Consider the following 24,314-nt stretch of genomic DNA (forward strand, 5'->3'; position numbering starts at 1 on the left):
CCCTGATGAACATTGATGCAAAAATCCTCAGTAAAATACTGGCAAACCGAATCCAGCAGCACGTCAAAAGCTTATCCATCCACCACGATCAAGTTGGCTTCATCCCTGGGATGCAAGGCTGTTTTAACATAGGCAAATCAATAACCATAATTCATCACATAAACAGAACTAAAGACAAAAACCACATGATTATCTCAATGGATGCAGAAAAGGCCTTTAATAAAATTCAGCATGTCTTCATGTTAAAAGCTCTCAATAAACTAGGTATTAATGGAACATACCTCAAAATAGTCATTTAAGACAAACCCACAGCCAGTATCTTACTGAATAGGCAAAAGCTGGAAGCATTCCCCTTCAAAACTGGCACAAGGATGCCCTCTTTCCCCACTGCTATTCAACATAGTATTGGAAATTCTGGCCAGGGCAATCAGGCAAAAGAAAGAAAGAAAGAGTGTTCAAATGGGAAGAGAGGAAGTCAAACTCTGTTTGCAGGTGACATGATCCTATATCTAGAAAACCTTGTTGTCTCAGACTAAAAGCTTCTTAAGCTGATAAGGAACTTCAGCAAAGTCTCAGGATGCAAAATCAAAGTGCAAAAATCACAACTATTCCTATACACCAACAATAGACAAGCAGAGAACCAAATCATGAATGAACTCATTCACAACTGCTAAAAGAGAACAACATACGCAGGACTATAGCTATTAATAACAAGGGAAGTGAAGGACCTCTTCAAGGAGAACTACAAACCGCTGCTAAAGGAAATCAGAGAGGACACAAACAAATGGAACAACATTCCATGCTCATGGATAGGAAGAATCAGTGTCATGAAAATGGCCATATTGCCCAAAGTAATGTATAGATTCAATGCTATTCCCATTAAACTACCATTGACATTCTTCACAGAATTAGAAAAAAACTTTAAAATTCATATGGAACCAAAAAAGAGCCCATGTAGCCCAAACAATCCTAAGCAAAAAGAACAAATGTGGAGGCATCACACTACCCGACTTTGAACTATACTACAAGGCTACAGTAACCAAGACAGCATGGTACTAGTACAAAAACAGACACACAGACCAATGGAACAGAATAGAGATCTCAGAAATAAAACTGCACATCTACAACCATCTGATCTTCAACAAAGCTGACAAAAACAAGCAATGGGGAAAGGATTCCCTATTTAATAAATGGTGCTGGGAGAACTGGCTAGCCATATGCAGAAAATTGAAACTGGACCCCTTCCATCCACCTTATACAAAAATTAACTCAAGATGAATTAAAGACTTAGATGTAGAACCCAAAACTATAAAAACCCTAGAAGAAAATCTAGGCAATATCATTAAGGACATAGGCATAGGCAAAAATTTCATGATGAAAACATCAAAAGCAATGGCAACAAAAGCAAAAACTGACGAATGGTCTTCTGCACAGCAAAAGAAACTGTCATGAGTGAACTGACAACCTACAGAATGGGAGACAATTTTTGTGATCTATCCATCTGACAAAAGTCTGATATCCAGAATCTACAAGGAATTTAAACAAATTTACAAGAGAAAAACCCCATTAAAAAGTTGGCAAAGGGCCAGGCATGGTGGCTCATGCCTGTAATCCCAGCACTTTGGGAGGCCAAGGCAGGGATCACGAGATCAGGAGATCGAGACCATCCTGGCTAACACAGTGAAACCCCATCTCTACTAAAAACGCAAAAACTTCGCCAGGCATGGTGGCGCACGCCTGTAGTCCCAGCTACTCAGGAGGCTGGGGCATGGCATGAACCCGGGAGGCGGAGTTTGCAGTGAGCCGAGATCACACCACTGCGTTCCAGCCTGGGCGACAGAGCAAGACTCTGTCTCAAAAAAAAAAAAAGTTGGCAAAGGACATGAACAGACATTTCTCAAAAGAAGACATTTATGCAGCCAACAAACATGAAAAAAAGCTCAACATCACTGACCATTAGAGAAATGCAAATGGAAACCACAATGAGATACTATCTCATGCGAGTCAGAATGGTGATTATTAAAAAGTCAAGAAACAACAGATGCTGGTGAGACTATGGAGAAATAGGAACATTTACACTGTTGGTGGGAATGAAAATTAGTTCAACCATTGTGGAAGACACTGTGGTGAAATCCTCAAAGACCTAGAATCAGAAATAACATTTGACCCAACAATCCCATTACTGGGTATATACCCAAAGGAATATAAATCATTCTGTTACAAAGATACATGCTTGTGTATGTTGACTGCAGCAGTATTCACAATAGCAAAGACATGGAATCAACCCAAATGCCCATTATCCAGTGATGGACTGGATAAAAAAATGTGGTACATATACACCATGGAATACTATACAGCCATAAAAAGGAATGAGATTGTGCCCTTTGCAGGGACACTGATGGAGCTTGAAGCCATTTTCCTCAAAAAGCCAAACACTGCATGTTCTCACAAGTGGGAGCTGAACAATGAGAACACATGGACACATGGAGGAGAACAGCACACACTGGGGCCTGTTGGTGGGGTGGGGTGGGGTGGGGTGGGGGGCAGGTGGAGGGAGCACATCAGGATAAATAGCTAATGCATGTGGGGCTTAACACCTAGGTGATGGATTGATAGGTGGAGCAAACTACCATGCCACATATTTACCTATGTAACAAACCGGCACATGCTGCACATGTATCTCAGAATTTTAATTTAATTTAAAAAACATATAAGAAATACTCATTTTTGTCTTAAAGCCAATTATGTGTTATCAGATTAGAAATTCTTGTTTGTGACTTTGCAGAACCCCTTCCATCTGGCCTAATAATAGTAGTAGTATTTTTTAAAGAATGAAGCCCTTTCTTAAAAGCCTAGTTGACTAGGGATCTCAAGTGGACACAGCTGACAGAACTTTGTACTAGAAAGGAGGGGGAGGATACAGAATGTCTCTTCGGGTATAGTACTAACTTACTTCAAATACCATAGATCTTGAAATGAATAAGCCACTTAGAAAATTCTGTTATCGACACTTAACACTCTGCAGCTTAAGGAAGAGAGAAAGTTTCATAGCCCTGTTACTCATCAAATACTGTTTTTCTACCAGAGATCACAGCCTTGGCTTGCTGCTGTTTTCCTTTTCTACATAATCAAGTGAATTTCCTTTATGTGTAAAACCTTTAATTTTAACAGAAATGGTGCTCTTATGGGTTAATGGAGCTGAGTTAAAATCCACTTGCCATCAGTTGCTGCCCTGGTCTATAGGAATTTTCTTAGTGTATTAAATTTGCTGCTTCTATTTTTTTTTCCATTTCTTTTGCAAACATGTTTTGAAATATTTCAGACATACTAGTAGACAAATAGTAATATAATGAACACCTCTGTTCATACTGTCCTGCTTGTGGGTTAAAACACTGGCAGTAGAGCTAAAGTTTCTGGAGACCCTTCTCTCACATCTGCCCATCACTTTCAGTCATTGGTTTCAAATATTCTTTTTTTGTTGTTTGTTTTTTGAGACAGAGTCTCGCTCTGTCGCCCAAGCTGGAGTGCAGTGGCACAATCTCAGCTCACTGTAACCTCCACCTCCTGGGTTCAAACAATTCTCCTGCCTCAACCTCCCAAGAACCTGGGACTACAGGCGCACACCACCACGCCCAGCTAATTTTTTGTATTTTTAGTAGAGATTGGGTTTCATCATGTTGGCCAGGCTGGTCTAGAACTCCAGACTTCAAGTGATTTGCCCACCTTGGCCTGCCAAAGTGTTGGGATTACAGGTGTGGCCACTGCACCCTGCCGAATATTCTCTGTCTCTCTCTTTTTTTTGTTTTTTTTTTTGGAGACAGAGTCTCGCTCTGTCGCCCAGGCTGGAGTGCAATGGCCTCATCTTGGCTCCCTGCAACCTCCACTTCCTGGGTTCAAGTGATTCTCCCTGCCTCAGCCTCCCGAGTATCTGGGATTACAGGCGCACGTCATCATGCCCTGTTAATTTTTGTATTTTTGGTAGAGACAGGGTTTTGCCATGTTGGCCAGCCTGGATGTTCTCTCATTTTTAAAAAGCAGTTTCACTTTAGACACTAAAAGCAAGTGTCCTAGTAAACACTGAAGAAGAAAAATATTTTATTAGATTATTTGCCCTTTCTTCTCTGACTTGAGAATACATTTTCTCAGAAAAAGGTAGAATCCTCAGATTTGTCCATAAACCAAGGGTACCTTAAGACATTTTCTTTGTGTTACAGTGAAAATGACTATTTTGACAACCTGGAAGATAAGGAGCTAGGCTAAGTCTTACTCTCATCTATCCTGTCTGTCACTAGGAAGGTTTCCTACTTTTCCAAAGGTTAGTGCTCCATTTTGCCCCTATGTGGATTTATTTCGTTGAAAATTGCTGCTCATGGCAGGTAGGTCCTGCAACTGGTCCTTTTATTCGTCTTCAACTTTGTGGTCTGTGGAGGTTTTTTAGGAGTTGCCTGGAGCACTTAGAACTGACTAAAATACCCCTCTTTTACTTTCCCTAGAAATATCCTGTTATACTTAGTTTTTGTTTTTGTTTTTTTTCTTTACCTGTTCATTCTGACTGTTGCTTCTGTTAAAGATGACTTGATCTAAAGAGTAATCTTAGGCTTAAGTTGTTCTTTTCTTCATTTGTTTTAGAAGGATTCAGGAGATTTATGATTTAAATTTTGACGTTGTGATCATTACAGTTAAAACACATTTTAAACTAATAGTAAAAATATTTTCTACCTAAGAGAAAAAGGGCTAAACCTGTTACAAAGGATGACTCACTGTGGAAATACTGATTATCATGATGTGGTAAGTTTTGCTTTACTCCGCTAATATGGCTACGTGAAGCTCCTTCTGGTCTTAACTGCCTGGACAAATCATAATGGCCTTATAGTAGCTGGTACTGTTGGAAGACTGGCCTGTATTTCAGTGGATTTGCCAACTTTTGAAGAACCCATGGTGATTTCTTCTGAGGTTTGCATGTTTTAACTTCCTTCATGCAAATGCTTTTAGCTACTAAGATTTTTATTTTACATTGTGTATTTTTCCATGGAGTATGGTCATTCTGTGTTTTGAGGGCAAGGCAGTGGGGTAGGACTGAGTTGAAAAGCGTAATATGGCTCATCTTTTCTTTTCTTTTTTTTTTTTTTGCATTTTGTGCTGCTTTTATTTTACGAAAAAGCTAATTCAAATCTACATTAAACTAAGTTGAATACAAAGTCTTTGTGAAGAAGGCCTGGTAGTCTCGTTTACAAAAATGGCCAGTGTTGTCTTTGGCCTTCAGATTTCAGGGTGGGCACTTCAAATGGCTTCACATTTGCATGTTTCAGCACTAGAGCATAGGAATAGACTCTGGCATCCACTGTAAGATGTTCTTCAGCTATGAGAGCATCGAGTCTCTGCAGCAGGTCATTCTTGGGTAACGAAATGACTTCCACAAATTCTCCATCCCCTGGCGTTGGCTTGGGCCTTAGATTTTCTATATCATCTCCGTTAATGATTACTGTCACAATGTGTGTGGTACAGTTTGACAAACTTGGGTCCATACAGACCACTGGAGAACTTTCGGCAGTGTCCCCCTAGTAGCCAGTTTCTTCTTCAAGCTCCCGAAGAGCAGCTGCTCCTGGGATTTCACCATAATCTATGAGACCTGCAGGGAACTCTATGCAGTAGCCACCTGTTGGTCGTCAGGACTGTTTCACCAGAATGATACACTCGTAGTGAAGCGTTCTCTGCAGCACAGGGATGATCGCTGCATCATCACCAGTCTGTTCTTTCCTGGTTGTACGTTTCACTGAGTCCCAAGTTCCAGTTTTACCAGTAGGAGCCACCTACGTTGTTTTTTCAAGCTTGACCCATTTTCCTTCTGAAATTAACTCCTCCAAAATAATACAGTGTTTCCATTCTGAGAAGATTCAGTTGGTTCTTGGCTGTCCCTTTTCAAACTAGTCTTTACAGCCCTCAGGAGAGAAGTTTACCTCCAAGGTGTAGGGGTGACAAAGGGAAGAGAATGAAAGAACTACTGGAGGCAGCAGTGTCAGCAGGTGCCAGTGCCACGGCTGGAGACACCGGTGCCTACCGAGGTGCTGAAAGGATGTGCCATGGCTCATCTTTTCAAGTCAACCAGTATTTATCAAGCTGCTCTGTGGAAGGTGTGGGGACAGGATGGTACCTGTCCTTAAAACCAGAATGATCAGACTCAGTGGAAAGAGAGTTACAAGAGTTACTTGAACAACTGTTTGTCCCTGATTATAAAATAAGATGGAGTGATAAATACACTAGAATAATAGATAAGCTTTTGGAAAAAAAGTAGAGAATTAGTTCCACCTCAATATATCCAAGACTTCATGGCAGAGTTCTTGTTTGAATAGGACTTCAAAGAGTAAATAGGAATAGGAAAGGCTTGGAAGGATGGGAGGAGGGGAGGTGTTCTGGTTTATGAGTTACATAAATAAGTACTTGGAAGCTTAGAAGTGCCTGGAATATCTGGTGTGAGTTGAAGCACTGAGTGCATTAAAGAATAGTAGTTTGAGCCAGAGTCAGAAAAGAAGCTTGATGCCAAATCACAGACGGCTGTGAATGTGAGGCTGAGGAATTGGGGCTTGATTCTTCAGGCCTGGTATTGTTTCATGCCAGCAGAGGTGGGAGAGAGAGGGTTTCCCAGCTCATTGACGTAATGAGCCACTGTGACTAGTGGAAATTGCATATTCTTCAGGTAGGTTGGGGTGAAGTTCAGGTAGTTGAGAAATTCGTAGCTCAGAGAGCTTGTCTTCCTTAGAGAGAGTATAAAAATTGACTCTCACTGTAAGTAGTCAGAAGTCTCTTAAGAATACTAATATCAAACGCTTCATTTTAGAGATTACTTTTGATGCATATATTGTAAAGCCACCTGTTTGAGATATGAAGTCATTGAGATTTTTCCCATATATGATTTACTTTATCTTGTGGTGGCTACCCAGTTAAATATATTCCTGAAGAGTGTTAATGTGAGGGAACTAAATTTTTGTAAATTGAGTCATTTTAGAGCAGCAAGAATTTTTTTTTTTTACAGATTTCTATTGTGATATAATTAATCTGATTATTTTAGAGCAAGACAGTATCCATCCCACCCCCACTCCTGCTCTGTCCTATGAACATATGCTTCAAAATTTTTGTCTTGTCAACATCTTGAACTGAGAAGCCAGTATTTAAATCTTAACCTTTATAACACACTGATTTTTACCATTTGCAGATGACAGAATTCCCTGTTATTCTTAATTTAGAAATAACTTACGTGAGTGGACTTGTTTCTAGTTTGTTTTGCTTGCTAAAGAACACAAGTTGTTTGGGTTTAGGATGGGGTTTGGCACACCTTTTCTGAAAGGGCCAGGTCGTTAATATTTTAGGCTTGGGAACCGTATGGTAACTGTGCTTGTTGTAATTGGAAACACCTGTAGACTGTACATAAATGAATGGACATGGCTGTGTTCTAATAAAACTTTATATATAAAACAGGAAGAGATTGGGGTTTGCTGACTTCAGCCTAGAATTTTCTTCTGTTTAAGCTGATTTCATATCTAAAAGAAAGTAAAAGACAAGATGTCAAATTACTGCATAAGTTATTCCTATAACGTAGGCACCTGTGGCTTATAGAGACTGCTGTTTTTAAGTGTTGCTATGTTGCCTTTATATGTATAACCATAAGCAAAAATTTCTTTCATCCTGCTCTACCTTTTCCTCAAATATTTTGACTACCCGTCACGTACCAGATGTTAGGCTGAGGATAAATGGTGAAGAGGCAGAGTGGCTCCTGTCCTCACAGAGCTGTAGACCAGTACAGGGGGCAGACAGTAAGCAAACAAAGTAATTCTAGGCTGTGATAAGCACTATGATGTTATCAAGCATGATGCTGAGAAGGAATTGGGGGGGAGTGGGGTATCATGTATATAGAGTGTTGAGGGGAGACCTCCCTGAGGAGGTGAAGTTGAAGCTGAGACCTGAGGCCAAGAGGATTTAGTCATGTGAAAAACCTGATGGGTCAGAAGACAGTCATCCTCCCCTTCTCCCTCCGTGGAATGTCAGTCAGTATAAACGTGGATAAACTATTCACATTTTCAGATAAAATATTAAAAGCTATTTTATAATATTTTCCCCCCTCTTTTTAACTTCCTTTTTAGGTAAGACTAAAAGCAATGAGAACAAATGGAAATTTTTGTCTTCTGGTTAACACATGCACATACATTCTGAGTATACATTGAAGTGTTGGCTACCAGGATAAAAGTTTTAGCATTGTGGCCTATTATTTAGAGCCTTTGGGATGTGTGGAATTTGTTAAGCATTGTTCATTTGCATTTTATAAGGTTGAAACTGCCTGTGTTTGTGTTCTCATGGCGCTCCTGAAGGAACATGCAGTGGGAGAGCGCCCTCTGCTGGCGACTCTCCCTCATCGTGCTCTGCCTACTGTAGCCAGTGGGAGAGGCGAGGCTTCCCAGAGGGTGTGCTCCAGTGGTCAGGTTTTGGGGTCTCACAGGCCTTCCACTGTCATATCATAAGCTCTTTAGGTCATGTTTAGGAGAATATTCATAAATAGACTTGTACATCCCTAGCTCCTGTGCTCTGTTGCTTTTTTCCTTATCTGTGGCCCTCTAATTACCAGTGCTCTTTCCTGGACTGATTACTGACACTGTGATGGCAGATGAAGAGGGCAATGTAAACTGAGTGAAGCTCTTGTGTTTTCACCTGCTATCTTTGGCAGCTAAGAACCACCTAACGTTGCCTCACTTTACTGATACGTGCTGTTGACAGATGCACAAAATGAATATAAAGTGGATACGTGTGTGGTAGCATTTTGAATCTTTGTACAGGAGGAGCATGTCCTACGTGAAGTGATCATCCTGCGGGAACCTTGACCTAGAGGGATTCACCGTGTTGGCTAGGTTTGGGGTGTTTCATTTTTGTTCTCGGGGTGTTTTGTTTGTTTGTTTTTGTTTTGTTTGTCATTGTTTGTTTTTCATTTTTATTTCGTCCCAACATTTTCCTTTATGGTCCACCATTAGATATTGATCAGTTGAAGCTCATTTTAAGACTCGTTGGAACCCCAGGGGCTGAGCTTTTGAAGAAAATCTCCTCAGAGTCTGTGAGTTGATGCTTTGTAATTATCTGCCCTGTTGGGAGCCTCTGCCACTTGCCTTCTACCAATCTGTACTTTGACCTGGGTGTGTTTGTAAGCACACATACCCTTTGTGTGCTGACTTCCAGGATGAGTGAGGTATAAGATAGTGTGAGTGTGTGTGCGCGTGCACGCATGTGTGCCTGCTTGCATGCACAAGTGTGTTTTATTCTCTATCTGGGTACACACTAAGATCATGGGAGCCTCTATTAGGCAATAGTATCCCAGTAAAGCAATGAGATTTGAGATTCTAATTCATTAATCCAAGAGATTAATGCAAAATGTGTGTCTCTGTCCTCAAGCTCTGACTTTCATCTTTCTCAGAAGTTTCACGTATGCTCTAGAGCTCTTTTCACTGTTTCTAGTGTTTGTTCTCAGCGCATGAACTTCACCATGTATTTAGTGTAACTTAATCACTAAAAGAATAAAATGTACATTGTCTGCACACTGTTGCCCCTTCCCATAAGTTATTTTTTATTGTTTTAGAATAGATACTCACATATCCTACGTAAAATGTTCGTTCCCAACAGAGGGACCTTTCTACCCAGCCCCTAGACCCCACTCAGAAGAAACAACTCCACTCTTGATATCTCAGATCCACAGGAATGTGGTTATAAATTTTCCTCCTATTGCCTTGTAATTATAAGTTAAATAACCCGAGACAGAGTTTGGAGCTAGTGCTTTCTTGCTTCTAAGCAGGGACTTAGACAGAAGCCATGGGAATGTGACTCTGGCTTACTTTTGCTTGATTTCCTGCTCTTGGTCATTTTCTTGGGCCAGAGGCATGAGAGAAGCCATGAAAGCCCAGTTTTTTTTCCTTTTTCCCTCAATCTGCTGCCAGGCAGTTGAACAAAAGAAAAAATGAGCTACGGAGCCAAGCTCCAGTTATGCCTTCCTGGATTCTCCTCCCAACATTTATGACTAACGGGGCCCTTTGCCTAGTTGGGAAGACTGCTGGGTAGCTTGAGGCAGGCATAAGTAGGTGAGTTGGAACTGTTCATTCACCTTCCTGACAAAATAAAGAATACCGTCATCTGGTATGTATCCGGTACATTTCTTGAAAGGATGCCAAAGCCCAGTGTATTTCTGAACCTCCACTCTGAATTTTGTTTCATTTACTTATTTAAGATAAAGAAGCAAAGGCCCAGAAAGGCAGTGACTTTTCCACGTCATGCACTGAGTCACGTGGCAGAGCTGAGTATAGATCCCAGATGCTGGATAACATGATCCAAACTATAATCGCATGTGATTACATACTATTTTGGAAGTCGTTGTCAGTGTTACCACAATGTCAACCTAAAGAGGTATTTTTTCCCCCTTTATGATATATAGAAGCTGGATTAGAGTGAATCAAAGATATCAGATGATGCTTAGAAAGGGCAGTACTTTTTTTTTTTTATGTTTTTTCTTAGAAACACTGTCTTACAGTAAGAGGCCCTAAGGGCAGAGGGAGGGCTGGGAAGGAGCTCAATTAATAAATAGTGCTAATGAGACCAAGCAAATTCATTTCTTTCCTGAGAGTGACTCTTAGCAGCCCTTTCTTAGTCTTCTCTTCCATCCCAGCCATCTGCCCTATAGATATGTGCTATTAGTCGCAAGGAATTCAAACCAAAGTCTAGGTAAAATAGTCAATAGTATTTATCTCTCATTAATCCATCACTTATTTTTAAGAAAGAAACACTAGGTGCACAGCCTAATAGTGGAGGTCCCTCTGTGAAATGAGGCACATTATATATTTCAACAGCTCTACTGAAATTGAGTACCAGAATACAGAACTTGACTCAAATAATATTATATTGAGTGTAAGAATAAGAAAGTTTTTTTTGTTTTTTCCTACATAATTGGGGCAAGTGGATAAAAGTAGTTTAAACATCCTAAGGGGTAGACAAGATTAATTTCGTGTTCACGACACGGCCCAAGTACCTGTTTATCTTATGGTAACATAATGGATAAATAAGGCCAGGTGAGTAAAATTGTTCAGAGATTTTTAAAATTTTAAAAATTAAAGAAAAAAGACATTAGTGAAGGAATGCAGAAAATAGAAAGCCAACAGCTATTTTCATTCTCCTGAAAAGTAGTGAAGTAGCGATGCCAATAATTATGAAGAAATTGAATGCTGAGTAAGAGAATGCAGTAATGGATTGAGAACCTATTAGGATGAGCCATAGGAAAAGGTATAAATGGGTTGTGATGGAGGCCAAGGAAAGAGAATTCATTTGGTTAATGTCCCAGTTTTTGTAATAATCAGTGAAAGAACAAGAAAATCATATTAAGAAAGCAAAAGCAGACTGGGCACAGTGGCTCACATTTGTCCTCACAGCACTTTGGGAGACTGAGGCAGGAGGATCACTTGAGGCCAGGAGTTTGAGGCTGCAGGAAGTGGTGATCGTGCACTGCACTCCAGCCTGGGTGACAGAGCAAGACCTTGTCTTTAAAAATAAATAAACTAATTAATTAAATTAGATAAAAAAGCAAAGACCTGACTCATTCATATTTTCCTCCAGAAATAGAATCTTTCTAACTTCTTGACAGAAAGGGGATATAAAAAATAACCTCTTTGACTAAAGGAGACAAAGACAGAAAATGCGCAGGCCAGGTATTGTTCACAGAAAGGAAGGAGAAGTGGAGGATTTTTACATTTTAAGACCCAACTGGTATATTGCTATTGCTGGTTTATTTTGTGGCCCCTTTTTGTTACTTCTCTTGGCATGAAAAGTGTCATTTGTTATGTGATTTGTTAAAGGTAACTCTAAATTCTGTTTCCTAAACTCCTAACAAAACAAAGAATTCCATCATCTGGTATGGATCTGGTACGTTTCTTAAAAGGACCACAAATCAAAGTGTAATTACAACCTCTTTTGGAATTTACTGGCCTCTGTCTTTGGGTTTAGGGAGCGTGAAAGGCAGCGTGGAGCACATGGCTCTAGCTCTCTCCCTGTGGCCAGCCTTAAACAGATTACTGCTAAGTCATCTGACCACTAGGGAGTTCAGTTCAGAGGACGAGCTAAAGTAGAAAAATTATTTGGGAAAGCCACAAAGAAGTAAAATTGCTTGGCCATGGTGCTTATTGAAGATGATGCTTCACCTGAATGAGGGAATTAGTAGTTAACAAGAAAAGGACTAGAAAAGGGGTTTATTGAATTACATTGAAGATTTTTAAAATCTCCTCACTTCTGCTCTTAGTAGGAACATGATAAACAGTTCTTACATTTTAGAAGAGGGCGAGTTGTATTAACATTGATAGAACAGTTAAAAGAGAGAAGTTGTGGTACAGCTTACATATGTGCCTATACGTATAGAAAATCTCATAGTTCTGCCCTTGTCAGATACTTGCAGAGTATTTTGCAGACTTCCCTCCACCTGTTTGTTAAGTGAGGTTAGTCTGTTCGCTTGTTGAAGAGACTTGTGGAGGAAATCATGTGGCATGCTTTAACACTGTCAGCAGCCTGTGACTTCTGTTTTGCCTTTGCCATTAGCCTCTAACCTTCTGCCCGTCTCCTCTTTCTTCATTTACCATTTTGTGTTTGTGGCAAGTATTTTAAATGTACCACTAAATAATATCTTTGAAATGTGGCATTGCTTATTAACCCAGATGCCCACGTGTATCTTAATTCGGAGGGATGGTGCCTTGGAGAACCCCTGCTGCAAAAGTTTAGTCTCTTTCTTGAATGGATATGTTGGATATTTTATTTTGTTCAAAGTTTGAGTCAAAAATTTTAGAATCATCTATATTTCTCCCACAAACAGGTTTTGGCCGTCAGTACTTGAAAACAGTTCTCTGGCTGGCATCCTGGATCAAGGGGCAGTCTGTTTCCAGGGAACCTAAAATATTTAACAGTAAAGATGATGCTAAAACCAAAGAAAAGTAATTTTTCTTATCTGCATGGCCAGTCACTGACTACATGCCTAGTTACTCATGTCATTCACAGAAGCGACTCATGTCATTCACAGAAGCTTTAACAATGCAGCCTTGGGTCCTCGGGTAGGGTGAATGGGGGGTAGGTTTTTTTGTTTGTTTAGGGGTGGCTTTTTGACCTTTTTAAAAACTTGAGTTGAAAATTATTTTTTGCACTGTATGTTTAACAATGCCCTTGACTAGGCATCTAAGATATTAACCAGCTTCAGCAGATTATGCGTCTGACGGGAACACCCCCCGCTTATCTCATTAACAGGATGCCAAGCCATGAGGTGAGAACAAAGAGACTGTACAGGGATGTTGCACTGAAGCCACGTTCTCATTTTATTGCCACTGTATAACCAACAGTTTTTAACATCACTGGATGCTTGCATGTGCCTGGAGGCCTGCCTATGTGCTATTGCAAGATGTTGACTTTTGGGATAAAATGTCATCCAGTCTTGTGAGATTGGGGATATAATTAGTAAGCTTGTAAATGGAAAATTGTTATTTTTATATTTGGTTTTGTGAATTTAGTGCTCGTGAGGCGGTTTCTTTCTAGGTGCTATGCCTGTAGCTAGGGTGTGCTACTATCATGTCCTTTATCAGAAGGGTAGTTAACTGAAGTCCATTAGCATGCTTTCTAATTCATCCACTTTTTTAATGACCAAAAGAGAATTCTTTATTTAAAAACAAAACAAAACAAAACTGAAATATCCAGTACTTATACATACTATATTTAAAAGAAAATACACAAATAATATAAAATAAATACAAACACTTTGGTACAGTTAGGTACCTTCTTTATTCTTAACTACTTAGTCTAACTCTTGTTTTATTATCAGAGGTCATTGGGGCACTTCTTTCTTTCTAAGATACCCTTAATATTTTGGGGAACCGGGTTGGCATCACAGAGAGCCCCTCCCAGCAACTTTGTTTCTACTTCGGCTATATTCAGGTCATCTGTTGATTTATCTTTATTAAAGGGATGACTGTTCTCTGAATGAGATAATTGTCTCTTACCTGTTTTCCCTTCATCTTTTTATTTACATGTTCAAGTAGAAAGGGATTACAGCCATTTATATATTCAATTCCTACAACTTTCTTTTCAAATCAGAAAGATTCTCAGTTGCTTTTCAAAGCAGACCTTTCCTCCTGACTCCACATGCAATCATTAAGAAGGTGAAGGCTGGGCGTGGTGGCGTGCATCTGCAATTCTCAGCACTTTGGAAGCTGAGATGGTAGGATCAGTTGAGCCCAGGAGTTTGAGACCATCCTGGGCAACACAGCAATACTGCAGGTCTACAAAAAAATTTAAAAATTACGGCATGATAGCACACGCCTGCAGTCTCAGCTACTTGGGAAGCTGAGGCAGGAGGGTTGCTTGAGTCAGAAGTTTGAGGCTATAGTGAGCTGTGATTGTGCCAGTGATCTCCAGCGTAGGCAACAGAACAGAGACTGTGTGTCTAAAAAAATTTTTTTAATAAATAAGGTGAACTTGCCCAAGCAACCAGATTTTGTTTTTGTTTTTGTTTTGTTTTAAGACAGGATCTCACTCTGTCACCCCAGCTGGAGTGCAGTGGCACAATCTTAGCTCACTCCTGTGCTCCTGTGCTCAAGCTCCTGTGCTCAAGCTTCCTGGGCTCCATCTCCCTGCTCAAGTGATCCTCTTACCTCAGCCTCCCAAGTAGCTGGGACCACAGGCATGCATCACCATGCCTGGCTAATTTTTTGTGTTTTTAGAGACAAGTTTTCACCATGTTACCCAGGCTGGTCTCAAAGTCCTGGGCTCAAGTGATCTGCCCTCCTTGGCCTCCCAAAGTGCTGGGATTACAGGCGTGAGTCACCGTGTCTGGGCAACCAGAACTTTTTACAACCTTGTGTGTGTATGTGTAAACATAAATATACATACATACTTTTACTGTTGGACTGTATTAAAACAGAAATTTTAAAAAGGTGGTTAAGATAGACAGCAGACTTTGCTTTTCTCTGAAGGTCATAGTAGGATAGCAGATAATGTTTCTTGAACTCTCACTTGGAACCAAGTACTGTGTTAAGAAAGTACTAGGTTTGTTATCTCTAATCTTCACTCCAACCCTGTGAGGTAGGACTGTTATATTAAGTTTATATTAACTTTTTTGTTACCAGTGTTACTTTGTTAGCAAGGTTTAATATTGATGTCCTTTGATGTGCTAAGAGCACCTACTGAAGTCAGCACTATCAAAAGACTGCTGGTCCAAGACTTACTTTGGGAATACCAACCCTTCTAACAATTTTAGCTTTTTGAGAAGGCTGTCTCAGAAAGGGCTACTTCTTACATATCTCGGCCTCAGTTTTTAAACTTCTCATCCTGTGATCAGAAACCTGATGAAAGAGAATTTGATTGATGAGTATTCTCGTTCACTTGAAATGCAACTGTGAGAGATAGCAGGAATAAAGAAGGTGATGATCATAACTAGGAAGTTAGGATGGCAGTAAGGGAGAAGTTTTATCAAAGACAGTTATAAACATTGGAGTTAGTGGACTTTGTCAGTTAACACTCGTTCCTTAGCAGGACCAAGATTCTTTCTTTGAGAGAAGTAACATTATTGAACAAAGTAATTCTGAAAACCCTTGTTTTTTCAGGCAAGAAACTATATTCAGTCTTTGACGCAGATGCCGAAGATGAACTTTGCGAATGTATTTATTGGTGCCAATCCCCTGGGTAAGTTGAAAATATCCTCACCTCATGGATATTGAATTGGTTATGATATAAATTGGGGATATGAAGAAGAGTTTCTCCTTTTGACCAAATAACGTACCATTAGTTGAATCTTGGAAGGTGATAAATATGGCTTTTATTATCTATTTGTGTTGTCAGATTTTTTTTTAATTACATGAGATGCTTATATGTTTAAATGATCACAGACCTTGGGGTCGGGGGAATGGGCAGGTACAGTGGAGAAAGGAGAGAAAGTAATAGGAATGTTGAGATAAAGGATTGGAGAGGCAGGAAGAAGCAGATACAGAAGAAAGCTGTAGCTTGTTCACAACTGCTGTGGATTCATGGTGTCCCTGAGTGGAGGACAAAAACCACTGAAGTACAGGTGGGTGTTTAGAGGACCCACCCAGGAACTCCCTGCAGGGTGCTCTGCTCTGTCGGTAGCTGCCGTTGCTACAGATCCTGTCATCTTCCACACACATGAACTTTTCCCCTCCCTTATTCTTTCTCTGCCCCTCAGAGGTGTAACTATCCTCTCCTCTTTGTGGAGCTTATTTGCTACCTAAACTTAAAGAAATGGCTTCATATGCCTTCAAGATCCTTGGCAGAGGGAAGTGATGGTGGCAGTTGAAGATATGTGTTGCCTTGGCTAAAAATGCAATTGCTTTATTATTATTATTATTGTTATTATTTTTTTTGGTAGTGTCAGGGTCTCAGTCTGTTACCCAGGCTAGAGTACAGTGGCACAGTCATGGCTCACTGCAGGCTTAAACTCCTGGGCTCCAGTGATCCTCCTGCCTCAGCCTCCCACATAGCTAGGACTACAGGCATGCATCCCCATGCCTGGCTAATTTTTTAAAGAATTATTTGTAGAGACAGGGTCTCACCATCTACTAATCTTTGTCTCCTGGGCTCATGCAATCTGCCCACCTCAACTTCCAAAAGTGCTGGGATTCAGATGTGAGCCACCATGCCTGGCTGACTATATTCTTTGAAGGGGAGGACTGATGTGTGCTTCAGATGGTCCCTGAAAGCTGCTTTGCCTGAGCCTCATTCCCTGACTCTAGAAGAGGGCAGTGGACAGTGCTGTTTAATGGTAGACACAGAAAGATCAGACCAGGACCTCCCTACAATAGGGAAGGGAGCTATGCTATGATAACGAGTATAATCCACCTTCTCACTTTTCTTAAGATTGTATTGCGTGGTATGTTTTAAAATCTCACTGCATTTCTTTGCATCTGTGTGGGTCATGTGTCTTCTTAAGGGTCTTGGCAGCTATGCTTCAGGTTTAGTTTTATCTTTTTGAGGGCCGACAGCCATGCTGACTTCTTTAGAAGCTGGGGTGAAGGCTAGGTGATTTTACCTTTTTAAGTACTTCATCCATAGTGGTTATGAAGAGGAATTTTAGTGTCGCAGTGATAATTCTTACAATAGCAGAGATGCTCATGCTCTTTGAAGTATTGGGCAGTTGTGGATGAGTTCGTGTCAGCCTTGGAGACGGAGAGTATGTCATATCTCAGCTGGGTTGCTCTCCTGCCCAAGGATGAATCCACAGTCTCATCAGGGGTAGGTACGATTCTACTGAGATTGGTTTAGGTTTGCATCTGCCCTGGCATGCTCTAATTGACTTTGTATGATTTATTTGAGCTGAGAAGCTTTCTTTGAGCCTTAAGTACTACAGGATGTTGGGAAAAGATGTTGTGTTCTTTCTTTTTTTTTTTTTTTTTTTTTTTTTTTTTTTGAGACGGAGTCTCGCTCTGTCGCCCGGGCTGTAGTGCAGTGGCACGATCTTGGCTCATTACAAGCTCCGCCTCCTGGATTCAAGTGATTCTTCTGTCTCAGCCTCCCAAGTAGCTGCGACAGCAAGCGTGTGCCACCACGCCTGGCTAATTTTTTGTATCTTTAGTAGAGACTGGGTTTCACCGTGTTAGCCAGGATGGTCTCAATCTCCTGACCTCGTGATCTGCCCGCCTCGGCCTCCCAAAGTGCTGGGATTACAGGCATGAGCCACTGCACCCGGCCCGTTGTGTTCTTTCTTGTCTGTCATTCTGTTCTGAATTTGTCCAGAACAGCCCTAAGCCCTAAGTTTTAAACAGGGCAGTACTCACTGACACCCTCTTAACGGACTCAGAAAGATTTGTTAATTCATGTTTTAGTGGGAGAGGGGAGATATTTGTGTTCCAGCAGCTTATTTAGGTCACATAGCTCCTGATAGGTCTTCCCATTCTTTGAAATCATGACGTTGAAACCGCCAAAAGAACTAGATACCACTTTGCCAATGAGTTGAAAGGAGGCTTTGGTCCATCTGGTGCTCAGCACTGTACTTCTCAGCATTTAAACGTGCCTTACAGCCCATTGCCAAACAGTGATGTCATATAATGAGGTTCCCCTTGCCGGGCAGATGGAGTACAGTGTTACTCTCACAAGCTCATGCCCAGCATATTAACTGAGCAGGAACATGCCAGCAATATAAATATTAACAGCTCTGTTTCGTCAGCCACTGACTTTGTTTCACTGCTATTCCCAAAACATGAATTAAAACTTAAATTACCCCTTGATGTTAGTGTATATATTTATCTGTCAAGATTTTTTTTTTTAAGAAATAGCATCTCACTCTGTCACCCAGGTTGGAGTACAGTGGCACAGTCATGGTTCACTAAAACCTCAAGCTCTTGCATTTAAGTGATCCTTCCTCTTCCCTATCCCAAGTAGCTGAGACTACAGGCGCATAACACCATGCCCAGCTAATAATATCTTTGAGGAATCTTTTTCTTGCCCCTGACCTTATTGGTTATAAGAACATGGTAGTTTTTACCCTAGGGGTAATAGAGACTTGTCATATAATCTGTGTTCAATTATAAAATCAACAGCTGATAAGGTTTCTTTTTCTAAGAAGAGAAGACCATCAGAAGAATATATGTATATATAATCCAGGCATTCACCTAGTACTGTACTGTAAAGTGTAAACTAATGAACTTGAATTGACACATGAATATTCACTTTGTTTCTGTATCCCCCTGAAGCCCATATTTCTCCAGTGGATTACTCTGGAATTCAAGCTGTAGGACAGGGGTGTTTTACAGCCTCCAGTATACACAGCAGTCGATCTCCATAGAAAGCTGTCCTCTTCACTATTTACCCCCACCCGCTCCACATTTAAGAAGTAATTTGCAAAGTCTCAAAAGCCTATTTCACCACAGTGATAACTGGTTATATGGCAGTATTTATCCTCCCAAGTGCTGCCATGCTGAAACACAAAAATACTCATTTGAAATACAGAGTTAGACAAATCACCATTTTGTAACCCCTTATGAAAGAAATAATTGCTTTTGGAAAGGAAACCCAGTGAATGCAAAAAGCCATAAGTGAAAGGAACGGATATTTATTTGGTACCAAAATATCCCACAGATTACTTGCTTTGGTCAAAGGGGAAACATCTTAACCCAGTGACCAATTTTAGTTCATTAGTAGTGGGACAGATGGCCTTAATGCATTATCACATGCATGGCATCACCTGTATTTTTGCTGAAAATGTTTGACCTGATTCTTACCTAACTTCTGGTTTTTGGGAAGTACAGGGGATAGTGGAAAGCAGGGTATAGACACATGACAGCAAAAGAAGCAAAATCAGACACATCCCGAGAAACAGTCATTCTCAGGACAACCAGAGGGTCTCTTCAGATCAGAATCGGGAAAGAACAGGGCTTAGAAGTAAGGAGATTATTCTAGACTAAGGGAGACTAAAGAAATCCAGTTAGTTGCAGTGCATGGCCCCTAATTGAATCCTGGTTTGAACAAACTAGTTCTAAAAGACAACGTTGGAATAATTGGAGAAATTTTAACATGAACTGGATTTTAGATGATATTTAGAAATTATTTGTCAGAGATGATAACAGTATTATGATTATATAGGAAGATGTCTTTGTGTTGAAATATTTGGGGAGGGTAAAGTATCATGTCTATAATTTTATTTTAAAACAGTTCAGAAAAACATATAAATAAATACAAAAATGTTAATTGTTGAATCTGTATGCTGGGCATGTGAGTGTTCACTTTATCCTTGTTTTTACTCTTCTGTTTCTGTATATTTGAAATTTTTCATAGTGAAATTTTTTAAAATAAAATTCCCTTTGATTTTAATACCATGTCTCACCCCCATCACCATGTAAAACCCCCAGTTTATTCACTGTTTGAAGATCTGTTTGATGAATATTTATTTGTCTTATGTTAGTAAATAAACAGCGAAGGGCGACAAAAAACAACAACAACAAACACACAAAAAACAGTCCTGCCTACCTATTCTAGATTACTGTAGCTGTAGGCTTTTGTTTTTATACAGTTTGACTACACTGGTAGCAGTTTGACATTGACGTTCCACAAAAGCCTGTTCAAACACAATCCTAGTCATTTAAAAAAATTCTTCTTTAGTAACATGTTCTTTAAAAATACAAAATACAGGAGGAGGGTGAGGGTTGAGAAATAACCTGTTGGGCACAATGTTCACTATTTGGTTATTGGGCACACTGGAAGCCCAGTCCCCATCCGTGAGACCCATGTGACAAATGTGCACGCGTACCCCCGAATCAAAAATAAAACATTTTAAACATACAAAATACAGATACACACACACACGTAAAGGAGAAAAGGGCCAGTATATCCTAGAGTAGGTATTTTTGGAGGAGAATTCCTTGTTTGGATATGAAGGGTCAAAACTATGTTTGCTTAATAAGGCATACTTTTTTGTAACATATTAAAAACTATTTTCCTTCCTGTCTATGGTACTGATAGCTGTCGACTTGCTGGAGAAGATGCTTGTATTGGACTCAGATAAGAGAATTACAGCAGCCCAAGCCCTTGCACATGCCTACTTTGCTCAGTACCACGATCCTGATGATGAACCAGTGGCCGATCCTTATGATCAGTCCTTTGAAAGCAGGGACCTCCTTATAGATGAGTGGAAAAGTAAGTCCTAAGGGTAGGATTAACATCTTGTACCACTAACCGAAAGCGGTGGGAAAAATAAAAACTGAATGGTCATAACCAACTTGCTAAAGCTTGTAGTTGAGGTCTGTAATGCAGAATGAATATGTTCTCTGGTGGAAAGTGTTGTAGACAGTGATACTCTCTGGACCTTTGAGATACTTAACATCTGGTCTGATTTTATGCACAGCCCCTCACATACAGGAGCTTTGCATGGAGATTTGAGGTTTTCAGAGTTATTGCATTTACAACATCTCTCTGAGCTAAGTAAAGAATAGGATATTTTTACAGTTTTACAGTTAGTAGAACTGGGGCAAAGAGAATTTATGTCTTATCAGTTAACTTAGAACTAGTTAGGGACATAGCCAGGAATGGAACCCGTGGATCCTGTGTCCAGTCCCATATTCTTTCCATAAAACACAAGTTCAGAACTCCAGTTAAATCCAAAGAGCCAAGACCATCTGTTGCCGTAGCTTGTGAGAGTGCTCTTTCATTCTTGAGCACCTCCGTAGAGAACTTAAGAGGCATTCAGCAATGAAAAACATGAGAAAAAAAAAAAGGTTCTTTTCTATGTCCCTCGAACTTCTGTGTGATAACGTGCTCCATTAGAATATTACATACAAGCTGTGAGGTAGCCCATCATACCACTACCTGGACAGGGAGGAAGGATCTTGAGTGAAGTCAGAGTGCTCGCCAGCAAAGAGAACAGCCTAAACTCTCACGTCTTACTTTTCCTTCCCGATGTCTAGGCCTGACCTATGATGAAGTCGTCAGCTTTGTGCCACCGCCCCTCGACCAAGAAGAGATGGAGTCCTGAGCACCTGGTTTCTGTTCTGTCGATCCCACTTCACTGTGAGGGGAAGGCCTTTTCACGGGAACTCTCCAAATATCATTCAAGTGCCTCTTGTTGCAGAGATTTCCTCCATGGTGGAAGGGGGTGTGTGTGCGCGTGTTAGTGTGTGTGCATGTGTGTGTTTGTCTTTGTGGGAAGGTAAGACAATATGAACAAACTATGATCACAGTGACTTTACATGAGGTTGTGGATGCTTCAGGGCAGCCTCCACCTTGCTCTTCTTTCTGAGAGTTGGCTCAGGCAGGCAAGCTGCTGTCTTTTTAGGAATATGTTCAATGCAAAGTAAAAAAATATGAATTGTCCCCAATCCTGGTCATGCTTTTGCCACTTTGGCTTCTCCTGTGACCCCCACCTTGACGGTGGGGCATAGACTTGACAACATCCCACAGTGGCACAAGAGAAGGCCCACACCTTCTGGTTGCTTCAGACCCAACGCTGTCCCTCAGTGATGCGTACAGCCAAAAAGGACCAACCGGCTTCTGTGCACTAGCCTGTGATTAACTTGCTTCGTATGGTTCTCAGATCTTGACAGGTGTATTTGAAACTGTAAATATGTTTGTGCCTTAAAAGGAGAGAAGAAAGTGTAGATAGTTAAAAGACTGCAGCTGCTGAAGTTCTGAGCTGGGCAAGTCGAGAGGGTTGTTGGACGGCTGCTTGTGGGCCCGGAGTAACCAGGTAGCCTTCAGAGGCGGTCATGTGTGCATGTGAGTGCATGCGTATATGTGCGTCTCTCTTTCTCCCTCACCCCCAGGTGTTGCCATTTCTCTGCTTACCCTTCACCTTTGGTGCAGAGGTTTCTTGAATATCTGCCCCAGTAGTCAGAAGCAGGTTCTTGATGTCATGTACTTCCTGTGTACTCTATTTCTAGCAGAGTGAGGATGTGTTTTGCATGTCTTGCTATTTGAGCATGCACAGCTGCTTGTCCTGCTCTCTTCAGGAGGCCCTGGTGTCAGGCAGGTTTGCCAGTGAAGACTTCTTGGGTAGTTTAGATCCCATGTCACCTCAGCTGATATTATGGCAAGTGACATCATCCTCTCTTCAGCCCCTAGTGCTATTCTGTGTTGAACACAATTGATACTTCAGGTGCTTTTGATGTGAAAATCATGAAAAGAGGAACAGATGGATGTACAGCATTTTCATTCATGCCATCTGTTTTCAACCAACTATTTTTGAGGAGTTATCATGGGAAAGATCAGGGCTTTTCCCAGGAATATCCCAAACTTCAGAAACAAGTTATTCTCTTCACTCCCAATAACTAATGCTAAGAAATGCTGAAAATCAAAGTAAAAAATTAAAGCCCATAAGGCCAGAAAACTGCTATCTTCCTCTAAATATGATTACTTTAAAATAAAAAAGTAACAAGGTGTCTTTTCCACTCCTCTATGGAAAAGGGTCTTCTTGGCAGCTTATCATTGACTTCTTGGTTTGGGGAGAAATAAATTTTGTTTCAGAATTTTGTATATTGCAGGAATCCTTTGAAAATGTGATTCCTTTTGATGGGGAGAAAGGGCAAATTATTTTAATATTTTGTATTTTCAACTTTATAAAGATAAAATATCCTCAGGGGTGGAGAAGAGTTGTTTTCATAATTTGCTGAATTTCAGGCATTTTGTTCTACATGAGGACTCGTATATTTAAGCCTTTTGTGTAATAAGAAAGTATAAAGTCACTTCCAGTGTTGGCTGTGTGACAGAATCTTGTATTTGGGCCACGGTGTTTCCATTTCTCAATCAGTGCAGTGATAAACGTACTCCAGAGGGACCGGGTGGACCCCCGAGTCAACTGGAGCAAGAAGGAAGGAGACAGACTGATGTTGATTCCCTCTCAGCCGGGACTCTCCCCCTTTCAAGGAGAGTGAACGTAAAGGCCTCATCTCCTTTATTGCAGTTCAAATCCTCACCATCCACAGCAAGATGAATTTTGTCAGCCATGTTTTGGTTGTAAATGCTAGTGTGATTTCCTTCAGAAATACTGCTCTGAATATTTTGTAATAAAGGTCTTTGCACATGTGACCACATACGTGTTAGGAGGCTGCATGCTCCGGAAGCCTGGACTCTTAAGCTGGAGCTCTCGGAAGAGCTCTTCGGTTTCTGAGCATAATGCTCCCATCTCCTGATTTCTCTGAACAGAAAACAAAAGAGAGAATGAGGGAAATTGCTATTTTATTTGTATCCATGAACTTGGCTGTAATCAGTTATGCCATATAGGATGTCAGACAATACCACTGGTTAAAATAAAGCCTATTTTTCAAATTCAGTGAGTTTCTCAAGTTTATTATATTTTCCTCTTGTTTTTATTTAATGCACAATATGGCATTATATCAATATCCTTTAAACTGTGACCTGGCATACTTGTCTGACACATCTTAATATTACTCCTAACATTTAGAAAATGTTGATAAAGCTCCTTAGTTGTACATTTTTTGGTGAAGAGTATCCAGGTCTTTGCTGTGGATGGGTAAAGCAAGGAGCAAATGACAAGGTATTAAGCACTGGGGCCTGTCTTATCTACACGCAAAGGTAAGAGTGGCCGAAACGACAGGGCTCAGCAGACTGTGGCCTGAAGGTCAAATCTGGCCCACCACTCGTTTGGTGTAGTCTGCTAAGAATGGCTTTTACATTTTTAAATGGTTGGGAAAGAAAAACAAAAAGAAGTAGTAGTTTTTGTAGCAGGTAAAAAGTAATGTAAAACTTAAATTCCAGTATCCATAAATAAAGTTTTATGAGAACAGAACCATGTTCATCTGTTTATGTATTGT

General features: G+C 40.5%; 1 protein-coding gene and 1 pseudogene across 4 annotated transcripts in view; one reads left to right on the forward strand and one right to left on the reverse strand.

The window, feature by feature from the left end:
- Positions 1-23,810, forward strand: part of MAPK14 (mitogen-activated protein kinase 14) — an 83,309-nt gene extending 59,499 nt beyond the window's left edge. For 2 of the 4 annotated variants that reach the window (XM_050787780.1, XM_050787782.1), the window contains exons 9-12: positions 9,015-9,094; positions 15,648-15,726; positions 20,512-20,685; positions 21,453-23,810. In XM_050787780.1, coding sequence (XP_050643737.1) covers positions 9,015-9,094; positions 15,648-15,726; positions 20,512-20,685; positions 21,453-21,520 — 401 coding nt within the window. In that variant the 3' untranslated portion in view covers positions 21,521-23,810. Of the gene's footprint in view, positions 1-9,014; positions 9,095-13,235; positions 13,316-15,647; positions 15,727-20,511; positions 20,686-21,452 lie in introns of those variants that run through there. The other 2 variants (XM_050787781.1, XM_050787783.1) reach the window with 2 other exon arrangements.
- Positions 4,763-8,248, reverse strand: LOC126952224 (ADP-sugar pyrophosphatase-like; annotated as a pseudogene).
- Positions 23,811-24,314: the final 504 nt, after the last annotated feature.

This window comes from Macaca thibetana, chromosome 4, assembly GCF_024542745.1.
Source record: "Macaca thibetana thibetana isolate TM-01 chromosome 4, ASM2454274v1, whole genome shotgun sequence".
Taxonomy (NCBI): domain Eukaryota; kingdom Metazoa; phylum Chordata; class Mammalia; order Primates; family Cercopithecidae; genus Macaca; species Macaca thibetana.